Below are 14,364 nucleotides of genomic sequence, written 5' to 3'. Positions count from 1 at the left end.
TTTATTAAAGGGGTTAACACTATTGTACTGAGGAAGGGAGAACTGCTGTATGACATGATTTGCAAATGGCACAATTAGTCATTTGGAGACAAATTACATCTTTGTGTTCTTCATTTGCTAACAAACAATGCTTTTACATAAAGATGGTGCTCTTTAAATACACCATACTGATCGAGAAAGAGAGAGAGCTGTACTCCAAATGAGGTTGCTTTTCCCAGTAAATCATCTGGGAATCAGGACAGGCCTGGAATACAAAGGAAGTAATAGGAGGTGCAAAGAGGAAATATGAAAAAAAAACTTGCATGCACTAGCAATAAAAGAAATAGTATGGTAAAGGGAAATGTGAGCTTATTAAGGATAGATGCAGGCGAGACTATAATGGGCAATAAAGAAAAGGCAGACTTGTTAAAGAAGTACTTTTTAACCTATTCCCCAGTGAAGAAAGGATGAAATACCAGTAGTACTGGGGAACCTAAAAGTAAGTAATGTGAAGGAACTTATTGGATTGAATATAAACAAGAAAATAGTAATAGAGAAAATAATACGACTGAAGATAGACAAATCTCCAAGACCTGATGGCTTCCACCCTAATGTATGAAAAGAAATGTGGGGCCGGGAAAATTCAGATTTGTTGATCATAATATTCCAAAGTTCTTCAGGTTCAGGAATTGTGCCTATGAAGTGGAAAATTGCAAGCGTCACTCTTATTTAGGAGGTAGGTAAAGGCCAAACTAGGCAACTACAGATCTACCAGTTTAATATCAGCTGTGGGGAAGTTTATTACCATCAGAAAAAGTGTGACTCAGCACTTGAACAAGTGCGAGCTGCCCAAAGAGTGTTAAATGTGGATTTGTGACGGGTAAATCATGTCTGAATAATCTGATTGAAGTTTTTGAGGTGGGTATGGTAAAGGCCTGCTACCTGACCCGAGCCCGACGCGACCTGACTATATGTGTCGGATTCGGGTCAGGTCAGACACGCTCTATCGCAAGTAAGTGGTTCCAATGTTAATTTAATTTTTGGACTAGAAAGGTGGTTTTGTTACAGTTATTTTAAGCTTGTGCAGATCAGCAACAGTGAAAAACGGAAGGTAAGTTAACTGATGATCGGGTCGGGTCAGGATGGGTGGGGCACAGGAAAAAATGGAAGGACTTGGGCCGGGTCAGATGTGGTTTTGTCGGGCTTGGGTCGGGTTTTTTTTGCAGACCTGAGCAGGCCTTTAGGGTATGGTGAATAGGGGAGTGTTTATGGATGCTGTGTATAATGTACTTTCAGAAGGCATTTGTTTCACTCATGAGGTAATTAAAATTGAGACAGCATGGAATTGAAAGTAATTTAGTGACATAAAATCGTAATGTGTCGGGAGCTCGGAGACTGAAAGTAGGGATGAAAGGAATAAAAGGATTGCACTCTGAACATACCCTAGGGAGTATACTGGGGTATCAGCTTTTCGCCGTATATATTGATGACTTGGAAGAAGAAATAGAGAGGTGTATATCAAGTTTGCAAATTACGCTAAATTAGGACACATAGTTGTAGCAGATGAAGTTCATTGTGGGGACATGTGAGGTCAACCAATCTGGATCGGTGAAAGTCAAATCATAATGTTTTCTTGATGGGAACAGACTAGGAGCTGTGGAGGAGCAAAGGGATTTAGGTGTCCATTTAGACAAATCTGTGTATAGATACAAAATGCAGTCAAAATGTCGAATAAAATATTGGCCTTTATCTCAACAGGGTTTGAATACAAAACTGAGGAAGTGATGCTTCAGTAGTATACAACCTTGATCAGACCCCATCTGGAGCACTGTATTCAGTTTTGGACACTGCACCTCATTCAAGAAATAATGGCCTTGGAGAGCATGCTGCACAAGATCACCAGAATGACACTGGGGCAATAAAAGAGTTAAATTGTAAAGACAGGTTGTACAAAATAGGTTTGTATTCCAGTGCATTTAGATGGTTGTGAGATTATCTAAATCAAGGTGTTTAAAATGATAAAGGAATTCAATAAGATAGATAGATAGAGAACCTATTTGCCCTGTTTAGGGAATTCAGAACAAGTGAGCTTAATCTTAAAATTAGAGCTAGGCCATTCGATAGTGAAATCAGGAAGCACTTTTTAAACACCTGTGATGTTGGAGACCTGGAATTCTCACAACTGGCGCTGTCAATTGAAATTTTCAAGACCAAGATAGATATATATTTTTGTTTGGTAATGGCATCAAGGGATATGGAGAAATAGAGGGCAAATGGAGCTGAAATACAGATCAGCCATGATCTAACAGAATGGTGGAACAGGCTTGAGTGGCTGAATGGCCTACTCCCGTTCTAATGTAATGGTCTTATTGTGGAATATTCATTTGAAAAATACACCCTATATCAATGTTTTTATTAAAAAAACAAAGGGGGAAGGCAACTTCAGAAAATAAGAAACAGTTGCTTGATACCCACCAGCTTCTCAAATCTTGCAGGAAGATGTGCCACATGTCCTGTGTAGCCCTGGATATACTGGGTGGGAGGACAAAAGAAATGAAAAAATTAGAATACCGTATAGTCAAGTAGAAAGAAGCATTTTCACATATAGTCAGGATGTTCAGTTCCTCCCATCAATCCAGGAGAACTGGATCCCCAGATATTAAAATTACCAGATGCTTAAAAGAAAAATATTTCAGTAATACTGTAAAAGCAAGAGTGCCCCTCCCTGTCCTCTTCCCAATTTACACAATCCCCGTTAAGATTGGCCAGTTGGTGCACCAGAGGCAGGAACACACCAGCAATTCTTCCTTCTTCATGTAACTTGCCCAAGAAACGTTTAAAAGGAATTTATTATGGGGAATAAAGAAATAGCTGACCAACTAAATGCATACTTTGGTTCTGTCTTCACAAAGGAAGACACAAATATCATACCAGAAATGTTGGGGTTAGTGAGAGAGAGGAACTGAAAGAAATCAGTATTAGTAGAGAAATGGTGTTTGGGAAATTGATGAGATTGAAGGCCGATAAGTCACCAGGGCCTGATGGTATGTACTCAAGGAAGTAGCCCTAGAAATAGTGGATGCATCTTCCAAGATTCTATAGACTCTGGAACAGTTCCTACAGATTGGAGGGTAGCCATTATTTAAAAAGGGAGGTAGAGAGAAAGCAGGGAATTATAAACCAGTCAGCCTGACGTCTGTAGTAGGGAAAATTCTAGAGTCCATTATCAAAGATTTTATAGCACAGCACTTGGAGAACAGTGGTAGAATCGGACAGTCAGCATGGATTTACAAAAGGGAAATCATGCGTGACAAATCTACTAGAATTCTTTGAGGATGTAACTAGTAGAGTTGATGAGGAGGAGCCAGTGGATGTGGTTTATTTGGACTTTCAGAAGGCTTTTAACAAAGTCCCACATAAGAGATTAGCATGTAAAATTAAAGTGCATGGGATTGGGGGTAGTGTATTGCGATGGATAGAAAATTGGTTGGCAGACAGGAAACAAAGAGAAGGGATAAATGGGTCCTTTTCTGAATGGCAGGCAGTGACGAGTGGGGTACCGCAGGGATCGGTGCTAGGACCCCAGCTATTCACAATATACATTCATGATTTAGATGAAGGAACGAAGTGCAATATCTCCAAATTTTCAGATGACACAATACTGGGTGGGAGGGTGAGTTGTGAGGAGGATGCAGAGAGGCTTCAGGGTGATTTGGACAAGTTGAGTGAGTGGGCAAATGCATGACACATGCAGTATAATGTGGATAAATGTGAGGTTATCCACTTTGGTAGCAAAAACAGGAAGGTAGATTATTATCTGAATGGCTATAAACTGAGAGAGGGGAATATGCAGCGAGACCTGGGTGTTCTCGTACACCAGTAGCTGAAGGTAAGCATGCAGGTGCAACAGGCGGGAAAAAAGGCAAATGATATGTTGGCCTTCATTGCGAGAGGATTTGAGTACAGAAGCAGGGATGTCTTGTTGCAATTATACAGGGCCTTGGTGAGGCCACACCTGGAATATTGTGTGCAGTTTTGGTCTCCTTATCTGAGGAAGGTTGTTCTTGCTATAGAGGGAGTGCAGCGAAGGTTTACCAGACTGATTCCTGGGATGGCGGGACTGACATATGAGGAGAGATTGAGTCAGTTAGGATTATATTCACTGGAGTTCAGAAGAGTGAGGGGGGATCTCATAGAAACCTATAAAATTCAACAGGACTTGACAGGGTAGATGCAGGAAGGATGTTCCTGATGGTGGGGGAGTCCAGAACCAGGGGTCAAAGTCTAAGGATACGGGGTAAACCTTTCAGGGCTGAGATGAGGAGAAATTTCTTCACCCAGAGAGTGGTGAGCCTGTGGAATTTGCTACCACAGAAAGCAATTGAGGCCAAAACATTGAATGTTTTCAAAAAGGAGTTAGATATAGCTCTTGGGTCTAAAGGGATCAAAGGGTATGGGGTGACAGCCAGAACAGGCTACTGAGTTGGATGATCAGCCATGATCATAAAGAATGGCGGAGCAGGCTCGAAGGGCCAAATGGCCTACTCCTGCTCCTATTTTCTGTTTCTATGAAACTGGATTGATTCCTGATTTAGCATGGACTGGAGTATGTTTGGGCCAAGAAAACGATGAAGTATGGTCAGATTGGATCCTGAAACTGGGATTGAACAATGAAGTGAGGTTGTCTTATAGCTGGTTGAACTTATTTTTCATTGTGATTATTTTGGCAAAAGAATTGTCAACTGTTCACCTATAAACGCACAAAAAAGATTTTGCCTGTGAGCAAGTTTATTGCAATTATCTCACAAGCCATTAAAGGAACTCTCCACTTTTTAATATTTTTCCCTTTCCCTTTTCTTTGCTCTCTCCATCACCATGACTGAATGATGAAAGGGGCAGGAAATTCATTTAGGGTTTTGACGTGGTGGTTCACCTCACCATTCAACTTCACCCCAATTTTCACCACTATCCCATATGATTTTGAGTAGGAAACTAGAAGAAAATTCACCCATAAAAGTTCAATACATTGTTTACAACACCTCCGCCACATTGTAATCATGGCCCAGTATATTTCTCAGTATTCGTCAGCATTAAGCAGCAGCAGAGCTCTACATACTTACATATTTCACCAGTGAGGTAAGAATGCTGTACATTTTGGCTAGCTCTTTCAGGAGAATGTCCACACAGCTCCCGGATGGAATGGATGTCTGAATCAGCTCATGGAAAGCAGTCAGCAGGGTGCCCAGTTGAAGAACAATGGCTTTCTCTACAGGTTCTCTTGCAGTTGATACTTGAGAGTTCTCATCTGGGATGGAGAACAAATTTAAGATTTAATATGAGCATCCAAATTGTTGAGCTTTAGTTACAACCTTTAAACCTCTCCCTGGTATCAAGGACAATCTTCACCAGTTAAGCAGTCACCAGCACTTTGCAATCTATTGCTACTGAAAGACTAATTTCTTTCAAACTGGGGTTGGCAGCAGATTTGAAGGGGACGGGGACAGTACCTGAGCAAAGAGAACTGTTAACAATATCAGCTAACATGGGGGCCAGCAGTTTGAAGGGGAACAGGAGGTGGGTCTCATGAACAAGATGAGCTCGGAAAGGGCATTGGGGACATGAAGAATAGTCACTTGGGTGATGGAAGGGTGGCTGGAAACATGGGACTGTATCCCAGCATAAGTCAATGCCTCCTGGAGCGAAGACGAGGTAAGAAAATGGATAGGGGGTTGAAGAAAACTTTTTCTCTCAAGTTTGCACGTTTCATTTTCAGGTCATACCAAAGCCCGAGTATACAATCATCCCTCTAAACACAATCAAAACAAGAAGTTAGTGCAATGAGACTATTGTTGTCGCTCTCCCAAGTATGCAAATATTTTACCTTCACTGAGGCCAGTTATATCAGTTCCTTCACTAATAAACTAAAAGGGACTAAACTAAAATACGGTATGATATACCTATTCAATTGTAGGCATAGGGTACCCTGAACACTGTTCCAGCAACGCCCTGTTATATTGTGAATCACTCACTGGTCACTTGCAACTATCCAATCTTCCAGCCATTTCCTCTACCTGCCAGTTCTTTGTCAGAGCTGAGCTGTCCCTTTAACTTTGTGATCAGCCAGTCTACTTCTTCCAGAACCTTGTCTGCTTGGGACAAAACCAGCTGCTACAAAAGAAAAAAGGGTTAATGCAGCAATGCTGATTTCAGTAGCTAAATATTTTCTTTGTACAGTGGTTAATTCAAACTATCATAAAACATATTAAAAGATGTGTAAAACAAAATGCAAAGCTTTTGTAGCAAAGTAGTTTCTGTTTGTTGACCAGATGAATTTTATTAAACGTCAGACATGAGGGAAAAACTGATGCTGGGCTGTCTCACCTCTAACAGGAAAGTTCCCCTCCTAGTCAGATAGCATCTTGACTTGAACATATATTGCCATTCTGTCATCATGGAATTCCCCACCCAACACTATTGTGGGTGCATTAGAATCTAGAACTAGAGGCCACTGTTTAAAAATAAGGGGTCACCCATTTAAGACAGCGATGAGGAGAAATTTTTTCTCTCAGAGGGTCGTGAGTCTTTGGAACCCTCTTCCTCAAAATGCATTGGAAGCAGAGTCTTTGAATATTTTTAAAGTAGAGGTAGATAGATTCTTGATGAGCAACGGGTTGAAAGGATTTTGGAAGTAGGCGGAAATATGGAGTTAAGGTTACAATCAGATCAGCCATGATCTTGTCGAATGGCAGAGTAGGCTCGAGGGCCCAAGTGGCCTACTCCTGCTCCTAATTCATATGTTCCTATGTGCTATTACAAAGACTGCAGTATTTCAAGGAGACCCACCATCTCCTTCTCAGGATAACTAAGGATGGGCAATAAAGGCAGTCGTCCCAAGAACATTTTTTTTTAAAAGGCAGCTTAAAGAACCACTGGTAAAGCCAAGAGACGAGCAGTCCTCTCAACTGCAAGAAGTGAGTAACTGAGGCAGACTAGGGAGAAAATCAAGGTTGTATCAAAAACATCAGGACTGCACACTAAGGGCTGGATTTTACAGGGCTCCTAATATCGGGCGCTGAGGCGGGGGGGGTGCTGGAAGATTGTTCCGGAAGAGGCCCGCTACGGAGCCTGACGCCGGGAGGGCCTGGCCCAATCTTCCCGGCGGTGGCGAGGCTCTGTGGTGGCCCCCCCACCGCTGGGCAACGGGACCCGGCTTTGAATATTGAAATAAGCACCATGAATAGATTCAGATCAACTTACTTGGGATCTTACGGGCCCACCGCGATCTTCAGTGTGGCGGCCGGCACTCCTGTGCCTTCACTTTTCCATCTGGGGAAAGCAGGCATGACACTGATGGGGAGGGGTGGGAGTTAATATTTTTAGTGCGTGGGGGTGCGGGGCGGGGGAGAAATGGGGTCAAATAATCGTAATGCGTGTAGGGGATTGTGGGAAGGGTGTACTTTAAACTTTGTACAGTATGGGGGGGAAGGTTATATATGAAAGGTAAGTATTTAGAGGGTGGTAGTAGATGGAAAGTATTCAGCATGGAGCTCGGTGACCAGTGATGTTCCACAAGGATCTGTTCTGGGACCTCTGCGCTTTGTGATTTTTATAAATGACTTGGATGAGGAAGTGGAAGGCTGGGTTAGCAAGTTTGCTGATGACACGAAGATTGCTGGAGTTGTGGATAGTGTGGAAGGCTGTTGTAGGTTGCAACGGGACATTGACAGGATGCAGAGCTGGGCTGAGAAGTGACAGATGGAGTTCAACCTGGAAAAGTGTGAAGTGATTCATTTTGGAAGGTCGAATTTGAATGCGGAATACAGGCTTAAAGACAGGATTCTTGGTAGTGTGGAGGAACAGAGGGATCTTGGGGTCCATGTCCATAGATCGCTCAAAGTTGCCACCCAAGTTGATAGGGTTGTTAAGAAGGCGCATGGTGTGTTGGCTTTCATTAACAGGGGGATTGAGTTTAAGAGCCGCGAGGTTACGCTGCAGCTCTATAAGGCCCTGGTTCGACCACACTTGGAATATTGTGTTCAGTTCTGGTCGCCTCATTATAGGAAGGATGTGGAAGCTTTAGAGAAGGTGCAGAGGAGATTTACCAGAATGCTGCCTGGACTGGAGGGCATGTCCTACGAAGAAAGATTGAGGGAGCTAGGGCTTTTCTCATTGGAGCGACGAAGGATGAGAGGTGACTTGATAGAGGGGTACAAGATGATGAGAGGCATAGATAGAGTGGATAGCCAGAGACTTTTTCCCAGGGTGGAAAGGGCTATCACCAGGGGGCATAAATTTAAGGTGATTGGAGGAAGGTTTCGGGGAGATGTCAGAGGTAGGTTCTTTACACAGAGTGGTGGGTGCGTGGAATGCGCTGCCAGCGATAGTAGTAGAAGCAGATACGTTAGGGGCATTTAAGCGACTGTTGGATAGGTACATGGATGATAGTAGAATGAAGGGTAGGTAGTTAGTTTGATCTTAGAGTAGGTTAAAGGTTCGGTACAACAACGTGGGCCGAAGGGCCTGTACTGTGCTGTACTGTTCTATGTTCTATTTTTGGGGGTGAGAAGGGCAAAATATTTCATGTTATTAGTATTTGTGAGGTGGGAAAGGGGTGATAGAATTTTTATTGCAACAGTAGGGGGGGCTATGAATTAAAACATTTATATTAACCGGCAGGGCTGGCTGGGCTTTAAAAATGGCACCACGCCTGCGCACAGGCAGCTGACGCTATTGCCTGCGTTGGAGCCCCCCACCCCTCCATGAGATTGGGAGGTTGGGTGGTGGGGGCCGCCTGACCCAGGTATTTAAATGAGCCTCTACACAGTAGATTGCGGCGGCTCGTGGCCTATGCATGCAGGCCACCATTTTTTTTGCCTGTTGCCGGGAGTGGCGGCAGGAGCTTAAAATCCAGCCCCAAGTCTCTAGCACAAGAGGCCAATGTTTACCCCCTATCCCATGGAATTCTCTTTTAAGCCACTCTTATTTTGCTACCTCTCCCTGGCTTCAAAAACCTCTTCAAAACAGGTCTGCCTGATTCTCGTTTTAGTTTCCCTCCTAAGTTTAATCCCTTCTCATTCAGCATCCCCTCGCCCCTTTATAATGCACTTAAGAGACATTAGTTAATGCGAAGAGTGCTGTATAATTGCAAGTAGTTATTGTATCAAAAATTGCAGCCATTTTTCTGAGGGTCTGGTACAATGTGCTTACCACCACTGTTGGAGCTGCAGTCTTTGAGTTCACCATAGCAAAATGGGATTGTTCCTCTATTTCAATGTCCTTTAGCAAACAAGAAAGCAACATGATTACTCCACAGTAAATAGCAAAGCACAACTACCGAATATAGGGCAGGAACCAGCGAAGCACGAATAATGCAGAATATACGGTTAGATGAGGATTCTGGTTGCTGTGTAGCGACATCATAAATAAATGCAGGAAGATTTCCTTTGTTTTATATTTCTAGTGAAATTGTAATACATGTTCACAAAATGCATTTACAGTTTCATTAGAAACTCCATCTAGAAAAATCATTCCCATTGATTTACCTTTGGGGGAGGGTGACAGAACCTTTTCCTCAGGAGATGAAATGAGCAGATCAGATGCTTTCCTACCATCAATGTTAGCTGGTCTACAGATGAACTTGAACTTGTTCTATCTCCCTTTTTAAATGTAGGAATTACATTAGCTGCGCTCTAGTACTATTCCCTTTTCTAATAAGTTTCTATATATACACATAATAGTGCCTCTGCTATCTCTAACTTCTTTTAGTATGCGTAAATAGAATCCGAGACCAGCGATTTTATCTTCGCTTATGTTATATTAGTTGATCAGTTATCTCTCCACTTTCTATCTTAAATGTCTTGATATCTTTTTAAATCTCTTCATCTAATGCCATGCCCACCATGTTATCTCCCTAGTAAATTCGAAGGCAAAGTAATTATTTAATATTGCTACCATTTTGCTGTCTATACCTGTATGTTTATCATGTTTCTTCATTAATGGTCCAATACCCTATGTTGACTTGTCTTTATATATTTATATATCCATAGAATACTTTTTTTAAATATTCCTTGATAAAATGTTTTTGTTGCCTACCTAATTTTTTGACATATTAACTTTTTCATATTCCCTTTTGTCATCCACTTTTTTGTTGTCTATGTACTTAGTGTATGGCTTTTTCTTTAGTTTCTATTTTGCCTTTATCTCTTTATTCATCCATGGTGTGTCGTTACTGGCTAGTTTGTTCTTGCTTTTTAGTGGGATCTATTTTGCCTGGACTCTATTGATCACCAATTTAAGTGTTTCCCACTGCTGTCCTATTTCTTATTCAGTAAACTTTTCCAGTTTATTTTCCTAGTTCCATGCTCATCTCCTTAAAGTCAGCTTTTTTCCAATTTAGTACTATGTCTTACATATATCCTGCTTAATCTTTATCTTAAACCATAATATGCCATGAGTGCTATTGCCCAGATGTTTCAATATGCTTACTTGTCTTATCTGCTCTGGTTCATTTTCCATTACTAGATCCAGCAGTGTTCCCTCACTTGTTGGGCTTTTTACATACTGGGTAAGAAAGGAGTCCTACAAACTGTCCTGTAAAATCTTCACTCCCTGTATCCCTTTGGCTACCTCTTTTTACCAGTTTATTTGGGTCAGTTAAAATCTCCTGTGATTCGTATTCTATGTCCTTTATTTATTTCACATATTTACTTACATATTTCTTCCCCTGCCTCCTTTCCACTATTAGGTGGATTGTATTATACCCCTAGTGGTGTGATCGATCCCTTATCTTTTATTTCAATCCGTATGGATTCTGTTTCTGACCTTGTGTTAGTCATGCCCATTTTTTCTACTGACATTGTTTTCTCTAATTAGTACAGCTACCCAATCCCTCTTCTTCCTCTCTATCCTTTCTGATGACAGTGTAATTCCCAAAATGTAGTTGCCAGTCCTGGAGCGAGGCCTGGACAACGTATGCCAGCCAAGAGCGACGTCTCAATTCATTCCATCTTCGCTGCCTTCGGAGAATACTTGGCATCAGGTGGCAGGACTATATCTCCAACACAGAAGTCCTTGAAGCAGCCAACACCCCCAGCTTATACACACTACTGAGTCAGCGGCGCTTGAGATGGCTTGGCCATGTGAGCCGCATGGAAGATGGCAGGATCCCCAAAGACACATTGTACAGCGAGCTCGCCACTGGTATCAGACCCACCGGCCGTCCATGTCTCCGTTATAAAGACGTCTGCAAACGCGACATGAAATCGTGTGACATTGATCACAAGTCGTGGGAGTCAGTTGCCAGCATTCGCCAGAGCTGGCGGGCAGCCATAAAGACAGGGCTAAATTGTGGCGAGTCGAAGAGACTTAGTAGTTGGCAGGAAAAAAGACAGAGGCGCAAGGGGAGAGCCAACTGTGCAACAGCCCCAACAAACAAATTTCTCTGCAGCACCTGTGGAAGAGCCTGTCACTCCAGAATTGGCCTTTATAGCCACTCCAGGCGCTGCTTCACAAACCACTGACCACCTCCAGGCGCGTATCCATTGTCTCTCGAGATAAGGAGGCCCAAAAGAAAGAAGTTGCCAGTCCTGTTCTTTATGTAGCCATGTTTCAAGTACTATATCTGATCCCACGCTACCGATTAATGCCTCCAGTTCCCTGTTTTATTTTGAATGCTGTGTGGATTACTGTACAGGCAGTTAAATTCATCTTTAATAGATGTTACGATTATTTTATTTTTAAGAGTCCTTTTATCCTTTTGTTTTATAATTCTATCTATTTCAGGACCATTTATTTTATCCTTGTTCCTTACCCTGGTCTGATTTTTCCTCTCCTCTCCTATTTTTGTTACATTGAGAGTTGTTATTTTCACCAGATCACTGCCCTCCCGCACCCCACAATGTCTTAATACTTTAAAGCTCTATCGACAGTCGTATTTATCCTTTCTTCTAGAACATTGGTCCCACTCTGCTTCAGGTGGAGCGCAGTGTGTACAGCTCCTTCCTGTTTCAGTACTGATGCCAGTTGTTTGTGAAATGCAACTCCTCCTTCCCACACCAGTCTTTCATTCACACAGTCACCTTCCTAATCTGCCTATCCTTATGCCAATTAGCACATGGCTCAGGCAGTAATTCCAAGATTACCATCAATAAGGTCCTGTTTTAAAATTTAGTTCCCAACTTCTGATATTCCCTTAGCAGGACCTCCTCCCTTTTCTTTCCTACATTATTGGTCCAAACATGGACCACAACAACTGAATATTCCCCATCCCTTTCCAAGTTTCTATCCAGTTGCTCAGAGATATCCTTTACTTTTGCACCAGGGAGGCAACACACCCTGCTGGTCTCTCGGTCAGGTGAGAACAGGTGACCAAAAGCTTGGTCTGCAGTAGATTTTAAAGGAGCACCTTAAAGGAGAGGCAGGTAGAGAGGTGGTGAAGTTTAAGGAGAGAATTCCAGAACTTAGAGAACTAGGCAATGAAAGGAATGGGCACTGATGGTGGGGCAATTAAAATCAGGGATGTGCAAGAACCCAGAATTAGAGAGGAACAGAGGTCTCAGAAGGTTGTAGGGCTGGAGGATAGCACGGGGCCTTCAAATGAAGACATTTGAAAACAAGGATGGGATATTTAAAATCAAGGTGTTGTTGGGTCAGCAGCCAGTAGTGGTAGCCAGTAAGCACAGCTGTGATGGCTGATTTATACTTCAACTCCACTCACCTATGAATATCCCCTAAACCCAACAAAAATCTACTGATTTTGGTCTTGAAAGATTCAGTTGACCCAGCATCCACTGCCTTTTTGGAGAGGGAATTCCAGATTTTAACTACCTTTTGCATGAAGAAGTGTTTTTTGATTCCATTCTCAAATGGGCTAGTTGTTAATTTTTTAAGATTATGCTCCCTTATTCTATACTTGCCCACCAGAGGAAAGAGTTTATCTGGATCTACCCTTTGGAATACTTTTATCATTTTGAACACCTCAATTAGATCACTGCTCAATCGCCTAAACTCAAAAGGAATGCAAGCTAAGTTTATGTAACCTTTAGTTCAACCATGGCTCAGCTGGCAGCACTCTAAGGAGAGTGGAGAAGCTGGGGTTGTTCTCCTTACAGCAGAGGTTAAGAGAACATTTAATCCAGGTGTCCAAAATCAGGAATTTGAAAGAGTAAAAAGGTTACCACGGTCTAACCAAAAGCTGGAATGGGCTGAATGACCTACTCCTGTTCCTATGTTGATGAACTTAGACATCGAGGACATAAATGGTGGAGCAGGCTCAAGGGTCTGAATGGTCTACTCCTGTTGCTGCAAATGTATACAATTACTTAACATAATGGGTAGAAAGCAAATAATCTCACCACTGCTCATCACCCATGTACACTGTTCTCTGGGTCATAACCACTTGGAAACCTGTTATTGCAATCTAGTGCATTAAGCCACTATAACCTAAGTAAAATCCAAGGGTTTTTGCCAAACACTTTTATCAAGGTGAGGCCCCTTTAATTGCATGGGCAAAACCGTAGCATCACAGGGCAAGCCTCACCCTCACACTGAATATCAGAGAGATCAGACATCACAATAAACTGCGTACATTTGAGGTAGGAGACTGTATAACCAGTTAAGTGAAGGAAGTGCAGCTGCACTGCGGATGACTAACTGGCTGATCTTTCTAGGAATGAATGTGGTTGGCTAGAACATCTCAACAGCTTTGTTTGAGTACTATTCACAAAGCATTGAAAACATCATGAACCAGCAAATTAGACAGAAAGTTATGAACTTTGAAAGGTTTGTCTTAACCTGTTTATCTTGCATTATCATTTGTAAAAGTCATAACAAGCAATATTAACAGTTTAACAGATACAGTGATATTGACACATAGAAGCATGGAGTAGTTTATTTTGTTATTGGTAGATCTATCACAGTGTTGCTTATTGGTAGTCTGGAGCCTGGTTACTGATTGCACATGTCATTCACCCTCTGAGAAAAGTAAAACTAAATCATATCTAACCTCACTTCAAACAGGTGGCCCTAATTCTACCTGGTATTCAATATCTAGCTGTTTGGTGGGCTTCTAAACAGGGCCAATGATATTCATATCTGCCAGCTGTGGAAGGGATTGCCGCTCATGAGTCGGCTTCCACAGCCACAACAGACGATGTTCAACTCAAAAAGTGACATACACCCTGGGCGCAGTCTTCCGAGACGGGTGGATGCCTACTACTAAACATGCCTGAGAGCTAGCTGAGCAAAATCAACTGTAGTAAAAATATACTAATAAAGTAACAGACACAGAAAAGTACAAAATCAAGTGAATGACAGAAATCTGATGATTACAAACTCTTGCGTCCAGAGACAACAGTTTGAAAATCTATTAGCCAAAGCACTTGTTCA

General features: G+C 42.2%; 1 protein-coding gene across 3 annotated transcripts in view; it reads right to left on the bottom strand.

Moving 5' to 3' along the window:
- fanci (FA complementation group I) overlaps positions 1-14,364 on the bottom strand; it is a 71,259-nt gene that overhangs the window by 7,775 nt on the left and 49,120 nt on the right. For 2 of the 3 annotated variants that reach the window (XM_068018061.1, XM_068018062.1), the window contains exons 30-33: positions 9,187-9,255; positions 6,051-6,147; positions 5,100-5,284; positions 2,455-2,511 (exon numbers count right to left, since the gene is read on the bottom strand). In XM_068018061.1, the coding sequence (XP_067874162.1) occupies positions 2,455-2,511; positions 5,100-5,284; positions 6,051-6,147; positions 9,187-9,255 (408 nt within the window). The remainder of the gene's footprint in view (positions 1-2,454; positions 2,512-5,099; positions 5,285-6,050; positions 6,148-9,186; positions 9,256-14,364) is intronic. The other variant, XM_068018063.1, reaches the window with a different exon arrangement.

Source organism: Heterodontus francisci, chromosome 38, assembly GCF_036365525.1.
Source record: "Heterodontus francisci isolate sHetFra1 chromosome 38, sHetFra1.hap1, whole genome shotgun sequence".
NCBI classification, from domain to species: Eukaryota; Metazoa; Chordata; class Chondrichthyes; order Heterodontiformes; family Heterodontidae; genus Heterodontus; species Heterodontus francisci.
The sequence above is the reverse complement of the archived record's forward strand: the minus strand, read 5'-3'. Positions and strand labels throughout refer to the sequence as shown.